This window comes from Pezoporus flaviventris, unplaced genomic scaffold (assembly GCF_033815535.1).
Source record: "Pezoporus flaviventris isolate CSIRO_AGI_PZ_B2104156 unplaced genomic scaffold, CSIRO_AGI_Pfla_v1 ptg000006l, whole genome shotgun sequence".
NCBI lineage: Eukaryota > Metazoa > Chordata > Aves > Psittaciformes > Psittacidae > Pezoporus > Pezoporus flaviventris.
In genome coordinates, this window is record NW_026892554.1 from 5,245,344 (window position 1) to 5,266,693 (window position 21,350).

At 47.1% G+C, this 21,350-nt stretch overlaps 1 protein-coding gene and 2 long non-coding RNA genes across 21 annotated transcripts in view; 2 read left to right on the forward strand and 1 right to left on the reverse strand.

The window, feature by feature from the left end:
• Positions 1–493: 493 nt before the first annotated feature.
• Positions 494–14,843, reverse strand: NR2F2 (nuclear receptor subfamily 2 group F member 2). Of its 4 annotated transcripts, XM_061446713.1 has the most exons (4): positions 14,729–14,843; positions 14,244–14,305; positions 5,696–6,223; positions 494–2,467 (listed from the first exon to the last, which is right to left on the reverse strand). In XM_061446713.1, exons 2-4 carry the CDS (start codon positions 14,284–14,286, stop codon positions 2,193–2,195), a joined length of 846 nt encoding a protein of 281 aa, XP_061302697.1. In that variant the 5' UTR covers positions 14,287–14,305; positions 14,729–14,843; the 3' UTR covers positions 494–2,192. The 4 variants fall into 4 exon arrangements, with proteins under 4 accessions (XP_061302697.1, XP_061302696.1, XP_061302694.1 ...); XM_061446712.1 differs by lacking the exon at positions 14,729–14,843 and having other exon boundaries at positions 14,244–14,656; XM_061446710.1 differs by lacking the exons at positions 14,244–14,305; positions 14,729–14,843 and adding an exon at positions 8,014–9,828 and having other exon boundaries at positions 5,696–6,244.
• Positions 10,850–21,350, forward strand: part of LOC133265842 (uncharacterized) — a 113,944-nt gene continuing 103,443 nt past the window's right edge. For 13 of the 16 annotated variants that reach the window (XR_009742146.1, XR_009742143.1, XR_009742148.1 and 10 more), the window contains exon 1: positions 13,351–13,576. This is a non-coding gene — a long non-coding RNA (uncharacterized LOC133265842). Of the gene's footprint in view, positions 13,316–13,350; positions 13,577–20,555; positions 20,638–21,350 lie in introns of those variants that run through there. The other 3 variants (XR_009742139.1, XR_009742141.1, XR_009742138.1) reach the window with 2 other exon arrangements.
• On the forward strand, positions 16,527–17,231 carry LOC133265843 (uncharacterized). The gene is made up of 2 exons (XR_009742152.1): positions 16,527–16,726; positions 16,821–17,231. It is a non-coding gene; the product is annotated as an uncharacterized LOC133265843 (long non-coding RNA).

The following is a 21,350-nucleotide window of genomic DNA, read 5'->3' on the forward strand; positions in this document are numbered from 1 at the left end:
GCTGGGGAGAGGGCCCTGGAGCCCCCCAGGGAAGATGCATGTGCGCCTACACATGTATGTATGCAGGGATACATACAGACATATATGCCATACGTAAAAGATAGAGATGACCTGTGGTCATGCTTTCACAGTCTAAGGTAAAAAAGAAAAACCCACTTGCGAGTATATATATACATTAAAACCCGACTCCTCAGTGCTAGAAGCTAAAGCCACTCCATTTGAAGACCTCTCAATGACAACGATAGATGGCAACTACGGAGTATTATAAAAAATCACACATACTTAAAGAAAACTCATTGCAAACAACTGACCTATATTTACAATACTGCTATTACCTTGCTTGAATGATCTTGTGCGCCTATGTCAGACATTTACAAAAGGTTTTTTCGCCCCATTCTGATCATAAAATAGATACTGATCTCCAGATTTCTAATACTTTTTCACAACAATACCTCTCCTACGCAGGCACTTAAGTGTGACAAAAATAAGGGCCTTTTCTTTTTTTTTTACCCCAGAAAATCCATTTTTAATTAACAGGAGGATTAGATGAATGGGGGTTGATGGTTTACCATTTCAGCATAGTACTTCCTAAAACCAGAGATAAACCACGAACTTAAGTCCTCCGCCCCCATCCCGGAATTAAACAGGTAAATACACTACAATACATCTGCTACAAACTTACTGTGACAAGTAAACAAATCAATCGCCTATGGACTTAAATGACTGCAAACTAGAGAGAAGTAATGCGGTTTCTGAAAGACATTTATGACAGCCAAACAAGTTTCAGATATCAAATAATATTTTAATTTCTGAATACTTTCAATTTTCCTTGGAATATAACACACAAAGACTCGACCAAACAGTTCAGTTATTATAACTTTTACAGTATACAGAAATGTTGCACTTAAAAAAAGAAAAAAAAACCTTCAGTTTTTTTTTAAACACAAAACTGTAAACTCTAAGATACTGAATCAATCACGTTATCTATAAGTGCCAACAGTGTTATTTTGTCATGCTGATTTCAATGGTATTTTTTAAAAAGGGAAAATATCAACAATTATTATAATACAAAGGGCTTGCAAATATACAAACAGATAGAGGAGTTTAATAACAATTCATGATGAACTATGTGGAACCCAATTCAAATTACAAAAGTTCACTTTGCTTGGTTTGGTTTTTTTTTTTCCTTTTTTTTTTTGTTTTTTTTTAAATCAAAAACCGTAATGTGTCTTGGACACAAATTCCTTCTACCTATAATAAATCCCCACAGTTCATTTTCTGACCGAAATATCAAAAAACTTAGATTGGGGGGTAGTTATATGACACGTGTGGTTCATTCAGGTCTATATAATTATAGCTCTCTCAGCTTCAAGCTAGATTTTGGGTCACCACCTTAAGTGCGCTTCCATCATTGTGTTGTTGAGGGGTTTTTTTCTCTTTTCCTTTCTTCCTATGATACTTTCATGGACTCAGTTTTAATTCTTTCAGAACATATATTTTAAGGATACACAGTTTATTTATTTTTTTTTAAAGAAGCCAAGGTTATATCAAAAATTATTATAGAACCACAGAATAAACTGGTTTGAAACCAGAAAAATACAAAAAAGAACAGCTATAGGTACATAGACACATAGGACAATTAATAATTTGGAAAAAAAAGACTTACTTTCTTCCGTTCTGCTAATTTTTTTTCTCCAAATTTCCTTTAAATGCACTTTAAGCGAGATTTTTTTAAAAAGTTTACCCCAGAAAAAGAAAAAAAAAAAAAAGAAGAAAAAAGAAAAAAAGAAAAAGCCCAACATCGCTTCCTCGCTTCTTCTTTCTCCTTTTTCTTTCTTTCTTTTTTCTTTCTCTCGTTCTTTTTGAATTTTTTACAAAAAATGAGAAGTAGCAAGTTTTTTTTTCGGAACGACACGGGAGTTTTTAATGCATTCTGTAAAAGTTCATTTGACAGTCTCTCCTTTTGTTTTGTTTTAATTCACAGTCCATTAATTTTTTTTCCTGTCTTCTCTTAGCAAACTTGTAACATCCTTTTACATCCTTTCTTAGCAGAAGGAAATTTAAGTAACAACCAGAACCCAAATGTCATTTGCTTTCCTTTCACTCTCTTTCATCGCCCTTCTCAATTTTTTCTTTTTAATTCTTTTTTTTTTTTTAAGATTTTTTTTCTTTTATTTTTTCTCTCGAATATTTTATTGAATGGACATATAAGGCCAGTTAAAACTGCTGCCAGACAGTAACATATCCCTGATTAGGGTTTCTATGGGGGTTTTACCTACCAAACGGACGAAAAACAATTGCTCTATGACAGAAGAGGAGACAGTGCGAAGGGAGGGGAGACGTAGTAATAGCTTCCCGAATCGTGTTGGCTGGTTGGGATACTGGCTCCTAACATACTCTTCCAAAGCACACTGTGACTTCTCCTGTAAACTTTCAACATGGGCTACATCAGAGAGACCACAGGCATCTAGAAGAAAGTGTATTAAAAAAAAACAAAAAAAAAAAAAAGAAAAAAAAGAAAGAAAAAAAAGAAAACAATCATCAGATTAAAAAGTGGTTTATTTTAGATTTTTTTAAATTTGATCTTTTTTTAAATGGCTAGAATTAAGCGTAGATCTTGCGCCATCACCTCGCCCCCCAGTTTCAGTAGGTTTTACCAAAAGGGACAATCTCTTTCTGTGCATGCGTGTGGGGTTGTATTTCTCTCTCTCTCTTCTGGAGGGTCTCCTTTAGGATTGAGCCCAGCTCCCAGAGTGGAGATTTCTCATGGCACGACAGACCTGAGGGGCTGACAAGGAGGTGTTGGCCAAGCGGAATTTTGTGCATCTATATTTTTAGGGGGAAAAGGCTGGGGGAAGGCGGGGAAGGCTTGAGTCGAAAGGGGGGAAAGGGAGCCACTATTTCTCCCCTCTCCTTGGAAAATAATTGGGGAGAGCCTACCCATGTGATGAGAAGGAGTAGTAAGAATAGTGACAGAAATCATAATCATCATCATCATCATCATCATCAAAAACTGGCCCAGCCAAAGATAATGGCGCCCCGGATCCAGCAACAGATTCTCCCCCAAAGAAGACAACGCGTTTTTCTTCAGTCTTTGAAACTGATTTAAGTGGCCCTTTAAAACTGATCTTGTCAGTTTAGCCTATTCAGAGGCAGCCATGCAAACTGTGATCTCTCTGTTCATTTGAGCTGTTTCTTTTCCCCCCTCTTTTCTTTTCTCTTTCTTTCTTCCCCCCTCTCTACTCCCCCCTCTATTTTTTTCTTTTTCCCTCTTCTTCTTCTTTTTAAACCTAAAGGCCCTTACAAGAAGAAAACTCCCTGATAGGGTCTGGACATTTTTTTCCCCCTTTTTTTCCCTGATACGCTAAAATACAATAAGTTCCCTTTAAATCAGAGACGTCTGTGCTGAAAGAGCACAGGTTGTGACCTGACCTCCCTGTGGCTTTCCTAGGCGCAGGGCTAACACATGCATATTCTGCGAGTCATTAGAACCCAGATTTCCCCCCCCTCCCTCCTCTTAAAAGAGGCTGCAGCAAACATTATATGCATCTATCTGCGTCTGCTTTACATCAGACTGTGTTATTGGGGTGCTGCAGGAGCTGCGGGCATCACCCTATATTTATTTTATTTCTTTTCCCTTGCATGCGGCTATCTCCCCCAGAATCAAGATAACAAGAAACGTTTATCTAGTTGGGAGGCAATTTACACGCCAGGCCTCACATTTTGAAAATAGTAATAAATTAAACAGTTACGACAGGATCGGACGATTGTTTTCTCAGAAGGCTAAAAAAAAAAAGAAAAAAGAAAAAAAAAAGGGGGGGGGAATAAAAGGGAAAAATAAAATAAGTGATTTGGGAGAAAAGGCAGGATTGGAAATAAACTCCTCGGTGTGAGTGTGAGCTGGCAAGGGGCTTGGGGAAGGATGTGAGCGTGTGTGGGATCCTCGCTGTGCAAGGGAGAGAGGAAAATGCATCCTAGAAAACGATAGGGAAAAAAAATGAAGTGAGCACCCCATGTCCTCCCCCTTCCCACTCGGGATCCCTGTGTCCCTATGGCTCCATGCGCCCTGCTCATTGATCACCTCAGGACTTTAGCACGAGTGATTTGAGGGGGGAGGGAAAAAAAAAAAGGGGGGGAAAAAAAAAAGGAGAAGTTTTTTATGTGTAAAGCAATAATATATAAAAGGAAGTTTAGGTCACGACCCAGAACCTGGACAAAGTCCAGAAAATGACTTCGTTCCCCAGACCCCCTTTAACACAACAAGGAATGGATTGTGAGCCCTTCTTTTCCCACATAAACTACATTTTTTTCCTGTTTCCTGATATCAGGCTTTAAAAAACTCCGATGAGTAATTATTTTACAGGTCCTGCTTCCATTCATATGTTTATCGCGTGGCCACTTTCCCAAGCTTTCCAAAGAGTTACAGAAGAAATCTATGGATTTTTAAACTTAATCCTCAAAACTTCTAGGGCTCCAGCACACTGGCTTGCCGATGCAGCCTTAAAGTTAGCAATCTGAGATAACGTATTGCACAAATTAGCGAGCAGAGGAGTGGTTTTTTTTTTTGTTGCTTAAAAAAACATAATAAGAATAAAAAAAAAATTTAGCCTCCAGAGTTAATATCAGGATTATTACTCACCCAGGTTAAACTCTAGTGCAAGCTAATTAGATTTCACAACGCACTCAATTATTGCTTTATAACTCATGCACTATTTCTAGGCAGCAAAAGTTGACACGTATTCCCCCCCCCCGCCCTTCCCCTTCTCTTTGATTATCTAAGAAACACCTCGAGGTCTTTTCCTCGGGAGAGGCATGGTTGTGCCACTCCGGAATTACACTGCGGAGCTGCAGCTCCACTCGCCTCTTACTTTTCCATACTATCCCTGTCTACTTATGGTAACGATCTTTTCGCACCCGCTACTCGTTTTGGAGCCTGCAGTTCCTGCTGGGTACAAATGCAAACTTTTCCCCTTAGCTTAAATGACACAGAACTGCTCACTGCCACGTTCTGTTTAAATCAGAGACAGCTCTTTGGAAAGTTGATTTATTTTATTTTATGGGATGGCAGGGAACATATTTTAAACTCAGCTTTGTGCATTTAACTTCTTCTTTTTTTTTTTTTTTAATTCAATTTTTAATCCTGCAGGGCTTTTTTCCCCTTCCTGGCTGCCCATAAAATGCTCATCTTTCTTTTTTTTTTTTTTTTTTTTAAAGTGTTTTCACTGATAGGACGACTTGTATTTAACAACATCAAACAGATTTTGCTGCTGTTCAGATGCGTGTCATTAAATGCAACAACCCAGAGCTATACTGTTAAATAAAATATTCTTTTCAATGGAAAAAGCACGGTCTTTCATGGCGAATGGGTGCCTCTCCCCAAGCCCCCTTTTCCCCAGCATTACTCAGCTAGGGTTGGGGTGTCTTTAGGTTGCCTATTTTGTGTGTCTGTGTGTGTTTTATTTCTTTATTTCTTAATTTATTTTTACTTTGCACTCCCGCACAGATGGGATGCTCAGATCCGAGGCCCTGAAGGGGAGACCACAGGGCACCGTATCCTATAAGGAAAGAGAGCGCGCCGCTTCTTGGGGAGCAGGGAGCGGTGGTGGGGTGTCAGGCAATAACACTTTGGAAGAGCAAACAGTTCTCGGGGAGGGCCCGGGGGAGGAAAAAGGAAGAGCAAAGAAATGCTGCCTACCTGAGGTGAAGAGGACTATGGCCTTTAAACAGCTATATTCTGCGGAGTCGACATGCAATGCTTTCAGTTTTTCTACTTGCTCTTGGAAGATTCGTATGTGGTCCATAAAGGCGACCACTCGGTCAGCAGACATTGGCGAAGCGTGGAGGCCGGCAGCTGCCAGGAGCGGAGCTACGTGGAGGGGCATGGAGCACTGGGCAGCGTTGAGGACAAACAACTCGCTCCAGGTCAGCCTCAGGAGGGCCACCTGGTCTGTGATCTGGAGGTCTGGGAAGAAGGGGATATTCCTGGCCCACTCCACCGCGCTGAAGAGCATCCTAGCTGCCAGTTCACAAATGTTCTCGATGCCCATGATGTTGTTGGGTTGCATGCACTGACTGCCAAAGCGGGAGGTGGGGTAGGGCTCTGCTCTCAGAAGAAGGGAGATATATCCGGATAGGTAGGAATGGCAGTTGAGAGGGTCCCCATTTGTCAAGGCGAACTGACCATGAGTTGGCTGTGTGGGTGGCATTCTGCCCCTCTGGACCGCTGCAGTAAATAAAGAAGAAACTACAGCTATTAATATCTGAATTGCGACCATCGGTTCCAATACAGCCTGCTTTGTGTGCTTGTGCGTGCTCGTGTGACACCGGACCAAGTCAGTTTAAGAGGGAAACATGCATTTTTTTCAGCCAGAGTTCAGCCCGTACCCCTGCTTTAAGGCTCTGCAGCTCCCGGGTCAAGTCAAAGCAACAATAAGAGCAGAGCAATGCTGTCCGCTCAGCCAGGACTGCCTGCAGGAGCCCGAGATATTCACTTCCCAAAACACACCACAAGCCGGTTCTTTCCCCCCCTTCCCAATCCCTCCACCGCCTCCCCTCCTTCAAGAGATGCAGGGTACGTCTTTGTGTGCCCGGGTATTTTTCTTCATTACACCTCAACCAGCTTATTGATTTGGGGCTAGGGGAAAAGGATGGGAAAGGAGGGAGGGGAAGAGGGGAGAAGCACTTCAGTTCAAAATCCCCGGCGCTGGTCCCACACGCGTTTCTCGCCCACTGAATATATTGTTGCTGGTGTTATTATACACACCCCCCCTCATAAAAAAATACCAAAGGAGCCGACATCACCCCTCAACATCCCGGCAGATCCCCTGGCGAGGCTGGGGGCATGATCCAAAGGCACCTTCCTCTGCTGCCCATGGAAAGTGGGCCTTTCATTTTGTTAATAAATTTACACGGTGACAGCGAGAGAAAAAGGAGAGGAAAAGGGCTCAGAGGCAGAGAGACGGCAAGAAGGGAGAACGCCTAAAAATGTGCTTGATTTGTATTTGTTATCGCCACTATTACAAGGTTAGTTACTCTTGCAGAAACACAAAGAGAGAAGCCCAGCAAGTCCCAAGCCCCCTAACCCTTAACCTACATAGCAGCGTCCAGACACAGAGCACGCACTGGAAAACTGCAGGCTCACATTTCCCGTCTAATTTTATATCACAAAGACTCGACTTGCAGAGACCCGAGCACCCCACACTTACTTCTGGGCTGCTCTTTCCTTCCCCCCCCCGCCACCCTCCCCTTCTAACTCCCCTCCTGCCTCTCCCGGTGGAACGAGAAAATAAGAGGAAGAAAGGAAAAGTGGGATAATAACAACCAGGAAAGGCAGGCAAACGGCAATATACATATATATACATACACACACGCACGAAGATGTGCGTGTATATGTATTTTTAAAGGAAAAATCCAGCTGGGAATCCACAGTGGAGTGCTGTAGAGCCTCGGTAGGGTGAGTCCCATTGTAATAGTAATTTGAACCGCCTGTGTAAAATTGCAATCTAAGGCAGGGTGCTGGAGGATATATATATATTATATACATATATATGTGCCTGTGTGTGCATCTCTTGTGTGTGTACACACGCACAGAGACACACATACACATGCCCGGAGCAGCTAACTCGGAGCATGCAGGAGGAAACATGAAGTAACCACACGTCAGAATCCTCATCTCGCTCCTAAGCAGCGTGAAACTAAAAATCCACTTCCAATAAACCTCCATCAGCAAAATCAAAACAAACACAAATCAATTACGAGTGCGGGAGAAGAGCATGCAAGAGCCCCTGCCCACCCTCCCCAGCACCTCTTTCTTTCATTGCGAGAAAGTTTCTGTCTGTTTATTGAGGGTGAGGGGGAGGGTGGGAGAAGGAAAGGTTCTGGTTGGGTTTGGGGAGGGAGGTTAAAAATAATAATAAATATATATATTAAAAAAAAAAAGAGAGAGAGAGAACAACAAAACCCAAAACGCAGCGAGTGAAAAAAAAAATTGCAAAACAAATGAAATCCCAATACCTTCCCGTCTCATGCCAACTTTGAGGCATTTTTTGAGGCGGCAGTACTGACACTGATTGCGGTGGTGCTGGTCAATGGGACAGTTCCTGTTGGCACGACAAGTGTAGCTGAGATTCCTCCTTACACTCCGCTTGAAGAAACTCTTGCAACCCTCGCAGGTAAACTGGCCATAATGTTTGCCACTAGACTTGTCCCCACAAACCACACACTCAATGTGCTGCTGCTGCTGCTGCTTGTCTCCTTGGCTCTGCTGGCTCGGCGGGTTGGGCTGGGCCGGCGTGCTGGGGGGGCCGCCGGGGCCCGGGGTCTGCGGGGTGTGCGGGGCCCCGGCCGGGGGTCCCTGCACCGGCGGCGCTTGCGAAGGCTGCGTTCCCTGAGCTCCGGGCACATCGTCCTGGGGGTCTCGCCACGCACCGACTACCATTGCCATATCTATGGGACACCGTTGCCAAACTTCCTGTTCCCCCTTTATTTTCAAAGTTTGTTTGCTTTGCTGTTCAGATCAGCTTTGCAGCAGTCTTTTTCTCTGCTTTTTTTTTTTCTCTCCTCCTCCCCTCTCTCTCTCTTCCCCCCTCTCTCTTCTATTGTTTTGCCCCCTTTTTCTCTCTTTTTTTTTTTTTTTGTTGTTTCCTTAGGTTTTTTTTTTCCTCTCAGGAGGCTCAGGGCGGGGGGGATCTCCCGGTACCGGCGGAGGTGCAGAAGCACGGGGCGATGGAGGTGTGTGTGCGGGGGGGCGAGTTGCGAGTCGATTGTCTGGGCTCCAGGAGAGCGAAGTAAAAGAGGGTAGTGGGGGGTTTGGGACGGGGGGGGGGGGGAAGGGGGGGAAGGAGAGAGGGGGAGAGAGAGAGAGAGAGGAGAAAAAAAAAAAAAAAAAAAGAAAATCTCTTCAAAGATCTCCCTCTCTCTCTCTTAGAGCTGATCTGCAGCAGAGTAGTTGAAGGAGGAGAGGCGGGTGTCTGGGGGCCAGGTCCAGGGAAGCTCGCAGTCAGCCATTCAGGAAAGCCATCAAAATAAGAATGAATAAAAGGTTAAAGATTACACACACAGCGGAAAAAACCACGCGCGGCTGCGGAGGAGACTTTTCTCGGCGCGGAGAGAGGCGGCCGGTCTCGCCGTAGTTTTTGGAAGTCCAGCTTGCAGCAGCAGCAACATCAACCGCGATCGCTTTGTTTTTGTGGGCTCTCTCTTTTCTTTTTTTTTTTTTCTTTTTTTTTTTTTCTCTCCTCTCCTCTTTCTCCTCCTCCTCCTCTTTCCTCCTCTCTCTCTCTCTGCTCTGTCTCTCCTCCCTCCTCCTTCGCTCGCTTTAATTCTTCCTCTCCGCCGCTCCGCCCGGGCGCTGCTCTCTTTCTCTCTGTCTCTCCCTCTTTTGGGCTCGGGGGTGGGGGGGCTGGCTGTTTGGGTTTGTTCTTCCTCCTCCTCCTCCTCCTCTCCTCGCTCTGTTTTGATTATTATTATTGTTATTATTATTAATTATGATCGTTTATTCGCTCCTCGGTTCGCCGCTCCCGCCGCGCCGTGTCCCCTCCGCCGCCGCCGCCGCCGCCGCTCGGGTGCTGCTGCCGCTGCCGCCGCCGCCGCGCTGCCTTATGCTGCTTCTGCCGCCTCGCAAGTGGGCTCTCGCCTCCGCGCCGCCGGTGCTCACGGCGCGGGCGGGGGGAGGGGGGCCGCGGGGCGGGGGGGAGGGAAGGAGTCAACTCGCCAGCACAGCAGCGCCCAGCCAGCCAGGATGATAAAAGAGGGGAGCGGGAGGAGGAGGAGGAGGAGGAGGAGAAGAGGAGGCGGAGGAGGGAGAGAGGGAAGGATCATAACCCAGCGCGCAGCATCGCTCCTCAGCCGGGGAGGGAGGGAGGGAGGGAGGGAGAAAAAACCACCGCGGGGAACGGGGCGGGGGGGAAATAGCGACAACCCTCTCCCCCCCCCCCCCCCCCAATTAAAAGAGCGAAGAGGGGGATCACCCACCCCACCGGCCCCCCACTGCCCCCCCCCCAACCGGCGCGGAATGGGAGGGGCGGGGCGGGGCGGGCGGCGCGTGGGCCGTAGCGGCGAGCCGGAGCCGTAAAGAGCGCGCGCGCCCTCGCGCTCTCTCTCTCTCTCTCTCTCTCGCTCGCTCGCTCGCTCACTCTCTCTCTCTCTCTCCCTCCCTCCCCGCCGGCCGCTCGCCCCGCTGGCGGGAGAGTGAACTTTGACACGGCTGCTGCAACTTAGCGCGCGTTGCCATGGCGACCGCGCGCCTTATAAGGCGCAGCGCAAACCACCCCCCCCCTCACACACACACACACTCACACACACACTCACACACACACATCCCCCCCCCCCTCCCTTCCCCTTCCTTCCACCTCCCTTACCCCGACCGGCGTTTGACTGGTCAAAAGCTCGCGCCCCGCCCCTCGGCCCTCATTGGGCCGCGACGCCTCCTGCGCGGCCTAAACCATGGCCGCCGCCGCCGCCGCCCGCGCGGTCCTAGAGGCAGGCGCCGCCCCGCTGCTGCCACCGCTACCACAACCGCCACGGGGGACTGGGTGTCCCCCCGCGCACCCCGCTCCCCTCGCCCTGCCCTTCCCTTCCCCTCTTCCCGCTGGGGCGAGGGGTTAAGGCGAGCTCGGAGACGGGAGTGGAGTGCGGCCGCCGCCGCCGCCTCACCTGGGGCCGCCCGGCGGGGCACGGCCTCGGGGGTCGTGAGGGGGCGGCGGGTGCAAATCAGAGGTCTGACGCGAAACTGAGGTAAAACTGCACAGAACCAAGTGAAAACCAGCCCCGCCGTCCGGCTTCCGCCGGCGCTGAGCGGCTCAGGTACGCGCCTCGCGCCCGCTGTGGTCGCGCCGCGGCCGGCGTTGCCTTTGCCCCCAGCTCGGCCTCGCTCCGGGCGCACCGGCGGCGGCACCTGCGCTTGTCCCGGCCGCCCGCACTCAGCGTGCTGCGTGTCCTCGGCCCGGCGGTGCGGGAGAGGCCGCTAGCCCAGCACGGCCCCGGCTGGGTAACGGGGCTCCGCCGTTAGCCCCGGGCTCTCCGCCGCGGCCGAGGCACCGCGGTTCCCGCAAGACAGCGTCTCTCCCTTGCCCTGTGCTCGGAAAGACCTCGCAGCGTGTGCTGCTTGTGTCTTTCCCTCGCCACCTCCACGGCATCGCTATAGCGCAGCTCATCCCGAGCCTTTCAACTATATTTGGGGGGTTTGTGTGTTCTTTCCCCCCCTTTTTTTCTGTTCTCTTGGGTCACACGTACTCTGACACGGTAACACAAGCCCTATGCTCCAGCGGGAGCACCGGTAACCGGTCTCAGCACACGGGGACAGTTGTTTATTTCCCTCCGAACAGAGCTACCGGACAGCGGAACGGGGACAGGGGGTTCATCTCCTCGCGAAAATGGCCAAAGGACACCGGGACAAGCGAAGGGACGGAGAGATAAATAAGAAAACACGTTAACGTAGCCGGATAAAAGCCCGGCCGGACTATTCCTCCAGTGCAAACACCGTACGCTCCCATCCGAGCTGGCCGCCAAGTGCGGGCGAGGGGACACAGACCTGAGCACCCCTCCGCAAAGAATTAATTGCCCCTCACCTCCTCACACGCACTTTTTCATGTTGCCACATGCACACCCCCTCCTCCTGCAGCAGAAATAATATATGTGGCTAATGCCGCAGGTGCTGAGGTGACTAGAAAGTTGTAAAAAGGCACAGAGACTTGACAGTGTCCTGCTCGGAAACCTGGTGTACCAAGACCCCCCGAACGGAGATAGGCTGCGGCTCAATTTCAAAGACAAGGCTGCAGCATTCCCACTGATCCTGACAGAACAAACCCGACCTTTCCCCGAAATAGGGACCAGGAGCGACTGGAAAGACAGAAAGGGGGAAAGGAATCTTTTCCCGTTAAAATGTGGGGAAACTGCCTTATGATTTCCAAATAACCCAGAGCCGAGGAGGTCACCTTTCGGGGAGGGTGGGCGTTCAAAATACAGAATAGCCACAGATTGTTGCTGATGTTGAATTTCTGTAGGAGGAATAACAATAATAATAAAAAACCCGAAACCCCAGCCCAACACCAACCTTTCCTGCCTCAAACCTGACAAAGTAAACAGGATTAATTCACCATATGAAAAAATTACATTAACGCCGTCTTAACAAACGTAGAAATCAGAAGAGAAAGCGGGTTTAACAGGACGGACAATATTAATAGTTTGAACGTAGGATCGTAAAAATGAAAAGCCATTGATACACGCTTAAAAGCCGCCGTATACGCTGATTGCTCAAGCATTAATGAAGAATGCCCCAGATTAACTATTTGCTCTTCGAGGGATGGAGTAATATAACTATCTATTAGCACCATTAGATGCTTTGCTATTTATTTGAAAACACCCCTGCGAGTGGGTTGAGGCAGAACAGATGAATGTAAAAATGAACTGCAGCTAATTTCGCTCAATAATCCTCGAAACCTGAGCGCCTCGCAGAGCAGGGGGACATTCTCCACCGTCCTTCTCCCAGCCTAATGACAATAGGAACGCTCTGTTTTAAAAGTAAGAGCGTATTGGTTTCCCAAATAAACAAACGCATCCCTCCTGCCATTTTACTGCAGATGTAAATTTATTTTAATGAGAGGGAGTGGAAGGATTTATTTTGCTAAAATAGAGTTGGGGAGAGAGCCGGTGTAAATCTTTAGGTTTAAAAAAATAGAGAAGAAGGGGAAGCTGCTTTCCTGGCAGAAAGCTGCATAACAGTCCTCTAATTCTTTCTAGATTAAATCGCAATATGAATACAGCATCGAATAAATACCGAGTTTCGCTCTGAACTCAGTGGAAAGCAGTTACGTCTAACAGAATTCAATGAATTCCTCTTCTCCCTCAATGTAGTATGTGTGTGTTTTTCTCTTCCACCACACTGAAGTTCCATGAATAGGGAAAGTGGCTCCTATTGTGTGCCTCTGAACTTCCAAGTCAATGCAATTTTTAACCACTGGCTTGTGGTACTTTGAAAATCACCAGGGGCTGTCAGAGTTGGGTCCTCTGAAAAATTTACAGTGCTAAATCAGAGCATATGCTGTGAGAGAGGAAAAAAAATTGCTTAAGATTGGAGCAAGTACAGTATCCGGCTGCCCCCTAGTGTAAGTCTCTTATCTGCCTAAAATTCAACTTTAAAAGAAAAGGATCTCTTAAAGGGAAACGACTTTTGGCTCACGTATGCGTACGAGAATGAAACTTCTGTACATTTTAATCTGATTAATTCCTAAGGATTTTAAATTAATTGGCTTGGGCACTCCTAGACCGGACTATAAGATTTCTGCAGCAGGGTTTCTGCGAGCGCTGCACCGAATAGGTATTTTTAAGGGATAGTGGTAAAGGAATGGGGGGGGGGGGGGGGGGGGGAAGAGAGGGAGAATCCTGTTTTGTGATTTTTTTTTTTTTTTAAACGACGAACCGTGCCTCGCATGCTGCTGTCAGAGCAAAACACTTTTGCTGCTTAAAGTCACATCTACGCCTTTTGCGATAATCCTTTAAAAAATATCCATTAAAAAAAAATGAAGGAGAAATAATTGCTTTAAAGCCTCGGCCGAACTGCCAACCACACCTTCGGATGGTGAGTATATTCCAGCTTTTTTTCCCCCATTGTACTTGCTCAGCCGGAGAAGGGACCGGAGGGGAGAGGGGGGTCTCGGCGCTATACCTTCCCCACTGACCGCTTGTATTTAGTGTTTTATTTCTTTCCCCCTAAATAAACGCTGCCAGCTGCACCCGGCGACATAATTCCGTGCAGTTTAATACCTATCACTTAACTTAAGAGCCTTGTTTCTCCCCCCCATTCCCACCCTCCAGGGCAGGTTTCCCCCCCCCCCCCCTCTTCCTCCCGGAGCCGGGTAAGGGAGGCTCGGACCGGGCTCTACCTCCCGGCCGCCGCTTTGGAAATGACTTTGAGGAGCTTTTCCCTCGCCTCGGACCTGGAAAGCAATTCCGGTCGTTGGGTTTGTTCGCTTGTTTGTTTGTTTGCTACTTTGCTTTATTTAGCTAAAGGACGTGCTAACTGATGGTGCTGCAATTCCACCAGCTTGGGTCTGCCCCCCTCCCCTCTTCCCCTCCTCAGAGCAACCCACGTAACCTTAGAAACGATCGTTTAAGACACACGTTAGCTAACATTTGCTTTTTTGGATTTTTTGTTTTCCTTAAAAGAGAAACACAAGAATCACAACACATTGCCCGAAAAAAAAAAAGTGTCAAAGAAGAAGAAAAAAAACTAGAAGTAAACATACCAAAACCATATTTGCCTTGTTCAAGGTCCCAAATCGCTTGCATCTTCCTTTTTCTACCTCTCCTTTAGTTTGGCAGGTGAAACAAACAAGCAACAAAAAAATAATCAGACCGCTGTTTGCCCCCCAGAAAGATGTGCGTTGGGTAATTAAAGAGAAGTCTCCTTCTTGGTGTTTATCTAAGCGATTGTGCAAACTGATAAAAAAAAAAAAAAAGAAAAAGGGAGAGAGAGAAAAAAAAAGTAAAGTTACAGCCTTCAAGGGGGGGGGGGGGGGGGGAGAAAGGAGGCAAGGTGAAGGGAAGAGATTTCCCACAACCTAAAGGGAAGTGCTTTCGATGTATTATTAGCGATCAGCCTTGGGAGAGAGGAAAAAAACCACCACCCCACAAAAATCCTGGACACACTCTAACTTTACACAGACAAGATTTCGGGGGGGTGGAGGGTGGGGGGGCTTTGTACACAGCTGCTTAGGAATGTGCGCCTTGCCTTTAAGAAAAAATCCCCAAGCCCAAGGTAGGAGATGTCTTTGAGTGATCCTTGTCTCATTTCATTCCTTAGAAGGAAGAGCGTCTCGCTACACCTTGTTTGGAGCTGGAAAGGCGAGACTTCACAAAAAAAAAAGGGGGGGGGGGAATATTCACAACCCACCCTTCCAACTGGGGAGGAAGAAAATAATAAGAGAGGGAAATCTCTAACTTAATGACTGTGGGGGTAGGATAGATGCGACCGATTTCAGCCCCCCCCCTCCCCTCACCCCCTCCTTTTCCCACCTACCCCCTCCCGGCAGGAAAAAAAAAAAAGGGGAAAAAGAGGAAGGAGGGAAAAAAAAAAAGGAAAGAAAGAAAAAGCCAACCGCAAACAACTACAGGCTGAACTATCAACACATGCACCGGAGGGGAAAAAATATATAGTGTCCTGTGTAGGGTCGGCAGGGAACGCAAGCACACGCTAAAGCAAGTTGGGAAAGAATCCGAGCTAATCAGCAATCTCTTTCTCTCTCTCTCTCTCTCCTTTTCTCCCCCTCTCTCTCTCTTTCACTGCCCCTGAGATCCCAGCTCGCAAGAGGTACTCCACATTTTTTCATTACCAAAAATCCGTTGCAATAATCATTTGTTGCTAATTGAAACCCTTGGAGACTTTTTTTTCCCCCCACCCCCTTCACAAACATGGCAACTTTTAGACATGGGAAGCACGTTTAGTTCTATTTTATTTATATATATATATATATTATGGTTAGGAGGAGGCTGAATCTTTAACCTAGGAGAAATATCAGCTCATCAGCCCTCCTTTCTCCGGGGTGGGGTGGGGGGGGACGGGACCCCGGTACAGTGAGGGCTTGGGAAAATTTGGAATACATTATACCGCCTTTGGCAGGAGAATACTCTCCAACTAATGGATTCCTGCTCCTTTTTGTGTGTGTGTGTATCAGTGTGGGGGGTTTCTGGAAAGAGGGGTGGTGGTCGTGGTGGTGGGGAGCCGAGCTTTTATTTTAAGGAACTGTTAGGGTAAGAAGTGTGTCATACTTGACAAATGGAACAAACGCTCTTCCATTTCTTGCTTGTCCTTGCCTTAAAACAGGAATTAAGTTAACCACAGTGCTGCATGTTAATTGCATGTTTACTGGGCTAATGAAAATTACAAAAGGGTTTTGCCACCTCGATCCGCGATGATGAAAAAGTAGGAAGACGATCGTCATCGCAGCCTTCGGGGAGGGCCGGGCCGGGGGTGGGGGGGCCGGGCCCGGGCAATATTGATCAGAAGAAGGATAAATCTTTTAACTGCTCGTTAATACCATAAATATGGTCTACACAAGTTTCCACTCTTGTTAAGTCTAATCAGTACATGGAAGATGGAGACAGAGCCCACTTGAATGAATTTTTATTATTGCCAGAGGGGTGCTTGCATCTGTGGGCTCTCTCCCCTCCTCAGTTTGCCCCCCCCAACTTCTCCTTTCCAAAATCTCCCTTTGCAGAGGAGGATCGTGAAGGTGCACAGGAAACACAAGAGACCAACTCAAGCTTTTCAGCCTTTCTCCCCTTTTCCAAACCCTCTTTTTTTGCTGTAAAGCTGAACGGGTCGTGGTGTGGAAAGCCTAAAGGGGAGACATCTCTCCCCACACCCCAGACCCCCATTTAAGTCTTGAGATCCGTGGATGAAAAGACAACCTAGTAATTCAGTTTGATGATAACCATTTTCATGCTTGAAAACAATCTGCCAAATTAAACCTAAATGGAAAGAGCAGTGGGAAAGGTAGTGGGAGCAGGGCATTTCGACAACACCCCCCCCCCAAAAAAAAAAAAAAAGGGATTGTTTGGCAAGAGGAGGAGGGAAAGGCAATTAAATAGACTAAAGATGATTTAAATCCCAACCAAAAATAATTCCAGGGAGAAGTTTCACCCCCCTCCGGTGTTGCCCAGCCCTGGATTTGAAAACTTTGGCCCAACTTGTGACGATAGCTACAACTTTGCTCCGCAGGGGTCAGAGGTGAGGGCTATTTTAACCCTAAAAGCCTGCTAGTGACCAAGGTTGAGGCTGGGCTCGCAGCACTAATAGCCATAATTACCTCCTCCCCTTCCAGGGACATTCCTTGCTGCAGCAGTGTTAGACGCCGAATTGAAGAAAATGCTGGAGTTGAACATATCTTGGGGCGTAAATAACAGCAATATGAAGGAATTTCAGAGCTCTCCCTTTTGCTTGGGGGGATTGAAGCCTCTTTTTTTTTTTCCTTTTTTTTTCCTTTCCTCCTTTTTCTCCCCCCCCTTGCCAGCATTCCCAAGGCGCTGGGTCTTTGTCTTAGAAGGAATGGAGTGTCTGAATGGTGTGAAAGGGACAGAGAGGGTTGCTTCAAATCGATTTTACTTGTCCTCTCTGTCTTTTCGGATCAACGCCCTTCAATGGACACATAGGTGCTCTTTCAACCAAAAACTTGTGCAACATTTTCTGCCTGTATTGGTGCTAAATACAATAAATGCTGGGCAGATTTTTTTTCTTCTTCTTTCTTTCTTTCTTTCCAAAGCAGAAAGCACCCTAATTAAATTGTTTTATATGGACAGTCAAGACAGACCAATTAAGTATGCATTAGTATAAAGATATATTCGAGAGATAAGCGCTCTATAGGAGCCCTGTCTAGGCAAGGTGTGTAAAGTGTCCTCTCGAAGAGAGGCTGTAAGCAGGGTTTCATATGGATTTTTCCCCTCCATTGCCTCCTATACTCGAGTAACGGACTGAATAAGTTAGGGAAAAGCCATTAGTGGAAGTGGTTTCTAAACAAAGTTAACAGGTGGATGTAGCTGGGTTTAGATTTGAATAACAGTAGCACATCTGTAACACACAGCCATATATTTATGCAGCACGGATGCGTGCAATGTACATTTACAGAGATAAATGCCTTCAGCCCATAGCTTATGTGCAAATGCACACACACGGAAATAAAATAAATAGCTGGGCACTTCTGTAGGCTCCAGGACGTGATGTGAGGAAGAACACACACACAAACACACCCCAGATATAACCCTGTATCTATTGTGTAGAGGCACCCAGCCCTGCATCAGGCACCCAAGGCATAGCGGTCTCGCCTGAGTGTGCTGCACAGACACCTAACCCGAGACCAGTGGGCACACAACACACGCTCCTGGGGTAATTACATGTGGAAATATTTCCTATTCGAGGCAGAGGCTTTCCCAGGAGTGAAATAACTGATCAGGATAAAACATACACTCGCACACACACAGAGGAACTTCTCTTTCTGACCATTTTATCACCCTGGGAAAGCTCTGGTGTATGGTTAACCACAGGAACCGGGCTTTAAGCTCCTCTCTGTTTCATATTCCATTGCCATCGGTATATTTTTTCCCCTCACTGTAGATTTTCCATGTCGTTCAAAAAACTCCCTCCTAAACAGACAAACAAAAAAGGCGATATCCGCCCCCCCCCCACCATCGCTCTGCCTCAGCCCTGATCCTGGGTCAGGGAGAACAGCGGGATGCGAGGAGGAGGAGGGAGGTGGGCTGGAAGTCGCAGGGGCACCCTCCATCCTCGGGCACTGCATTACCCACCGCCGGGGCAGAGCCCTGGGACGAGCCCGGTGCCCGGAGATGCTGCAGGGAATCGGGGAATCGGCTCTTTATCGTGACATTGCACAGCAGGGACAGGACTAGGCTTGGCTGGAGGGGCCGGGGGTGTGGAGCAGCGGGGTGACGACTGCCCGGGGTGATACTCAGAGCTGTGTTAGCCCATCAAAGGGATAAGGGAGACGAGGAGGAATAACCCATTCCTAGCTTAGGTGCTTTAATGTCACGGTAGACAGGTTAGAAACGGCCGTTTATAAAGCCTCAATTTCTCTTTACTGGTTACCCTTCTAGGATAAATCATAACAGACTGTATGGGGGCAAAGAATTCATCTAAAGGAGATCTCAGCAAGTCACTACCCGGACAATAGTCCACCTCCTGTTGGGTTGGGTATTGATCAGGAGAGGAGCTGAAGATGTCGCCACACTAAATATTTACTGATCACACACAAATAGCCGCGGCTTGAACGATTTTCTCCTGTGAGGAGAGCAGAGAGAAAAGGGTAAATCATTTTATTAGTGTGTATAAAGCAAAGAGCACACTCTGGCTTGGAGTGTTTTAAGATGTGTCTTCAGCTGGATGAAAAGAGTTAGGGAAATCGATATGGAGTGATTAGACGAGCCAGTCGTGTCAAAGAGAGAGGCTGCGAATTTCATGGATTTGGTTATACCGGGAGGGGGAAAATATATCGAGAGATTAAAGGGAGGAACCCATTGTAGCAGAGCCAATGAAAAAATAATATCTAATCAGTCCCGGCAAAGGTAGTGACGGGATAAGACCCACATTTCTAGAGAACCACATCAGCTGGAGAGCGATCAGGGACACACATGAAAGAGGCAAACGGGGGGAGAGCTGGCGAGTGGGAGCCTAGAAATGCTACAGAGCAAACCCAGGGGAGGCACAGCAAAGTCGGCTCTGTGGAGCAATGCTGAGACACCACGAAAATGGGGACAAAAGCCTCGAGGGGAAGGCGAGGGCTGGAGTACACGGGCTTCGAAGTGAAGTTTGGGGGGTCTCCAGCCCGGTGCCCACCAGGCAGGGAGGTCTCTAAGCAGCAGAAGCGAGGGCACATCCACCTCAGGTGCGAGGACTTTAAATCCTTCTCCTGTAAGTTTGTTCTCCCCCCTAACACTCTCCCCAAGCAAATGTGGTGAGTAAAATGGATTTTAGCGTTTAACCACCTCATTTTATCCACGTAATGACAAGGCTCGTAATATGTAATCTACAGATTACTGCCATTCGAGGGTGACCACAAATGGCATAAAAAAAAAAAATATAATCAGCGTTTCCGCAAATGGCAAAAAAATGGCTAAAACCAACCCGTGCATTAAGTATTGGAGTTGGGGAGTTGCTGCTGCAGGATTTCATCGGTCGTAGGGAGCAATTCAGCCGTGGCTCAGGTACAGCCCTGGGCTGTCTCGGCGGATTAAACAAAACTTTGCTGGAGACAAGCAAATGTCTCAGTGCCAAAGGGCATAAAGCTGGGAGCAGGGCAGGGCTTTGCCAAGCGACGTTAAAACATGTTCTTTAAGAGATGCTCGGGGTTATTATTATTATTATTCCATTGTTTTTCCTCTAGTCACTGATGTTTGGGCCGTGCTCAAACGCTACCTTCTCTCTGCGTGCTTTTCTTTAGCAGAAAATAGGATGCGGCTGCAGAGAACTAAGTCCAAAGAGCGAGAGGGAAAGTTTGAGCCGCACTTTTAAGTGATGCTGATGGCTGGGAGCGAGGGAAGGCATCTAAAGCTAGGAACCGAGGAGTACAACTGATGTGAAAGCAGCTTTTCACTTCTCCTCTAAGTGCTAATTTTGCTACTGTAAACAAACACTGAAGTTGGAAACAGCTGCAAATAGCCTTGCCGGGCACCCAGGGCTCAGGGACCGGAGGGGAAAAATGACTTTTGTGCATCTCTTGGGTTGAATTTCACCCCAGATTTGCCTTTCCCCTCCCCCCCGCCCCGAAGTCAGTGACTGATGCTGGGTTTAGTGGTGGAGAAGGGAGGGAAAAAAATAAAATAGGCATATTAAGAGCATTTCATGTGAACCTATAGAGTGCAGGCAGCTCGGCTGGATCACCAGTGCAACAGGAAACCTCGGGATAGACTCAGCCTAATTAACAGTTTTCCATAGCTGAAGCGATTTTTAAGAATCCCAGTGGATTAGCCCAATATGTTCAGGTGTGAGGCTACGAGGGCCTATAACTCCTTTCACTATAATCTTATAACCTCCTTACCTAATTCCTTAGATTGCAGATAGGAAGAGTCTGACCCTGGAGGTCGCAAAGAGCTTGGCTGCATTAACCCTTCCCTGCCCGGGGCTGGCCCAAGGTGAACGGCGCTGAGATGCGTTTGGGGGAGGGAGGTCAGGATAAAGGGGTTGCAAGAGGGATCGATCCGACTTGGGGTGGTGGTGGGAAAAGGCTTAAACTGATTTGTGCTCCCTTCATTCGCCTCCTTTGAGCCAAAGGAAAAATGGAAAGGGAACTTTCCTCTCTCCCATGCGCTAGGAGGTTCATAAGCGCACGGGATTTGTGAGACAATTCATTCCCTTTATACCGTTTCAGAGTTATTTTATTGTATTTTCAAATAATTATTTTTCTTGCCAAACGTGGAGGAAATGAAACATTCTAGAAACGTCAGCTATTGCAGAAAGCAGAGCAACCTCCATCTTTAGGACCAGCAGCAATCTCTTGAGCTTCTTGCCCATGGTAGAGCTGTAATCTTTAAAGAGGAAAAAATAATGTAGAAAAGCTTCTCGGAGTGTGTTTGCCTGGTAACACATTTGGTTTATGTTTTAATAGGTAGTTATATTGTATTGATTCAGGGTACATCACGGATGCTGAAAGTTAATAACTCTCAAATTATATCTATCTGCCTACATACATAATTGCATACACAGTATTAACACTGTAAGGATTTGCATTTTGCAGCACATTCTTTGTCCTTAAATCTTTTAACACGTTGAATTGTTCCTTTGAAGAAAATGTTATTGAACCGTATGTTTAAAGAAAAGATGCTTGTAAACTATGTGTTTTAGCAAT

What these genes read in the sequence shown, in the direction of transcription:
- NR2F2 (XM_061446710.1), bottom strand. Translation starts at nt 8,443, where the DNA reads ATGGCAATGGTAGTCGGTGCGTGGCGAGACCCCCAGGACGATGTGCCC. An exon ending in AGTTGGCATGAGACGGGAAG is followed by an intron (nt 6,245 to 8,013) that starts GTATTGGGATTT and finishes TAATAGCTGTAG; the next exon opens with TTTCTTCTTTATTTACTGCA. An exon ending in CATAGTCCTCTTCACCTCAG is followed by an intron (nt 2,468 to 5,695) that starts GTAGGCAGCATT and finishes ACTTTCTTCTAG; the next exon opens with ATGCCTGTGGTCTCTCTGAT.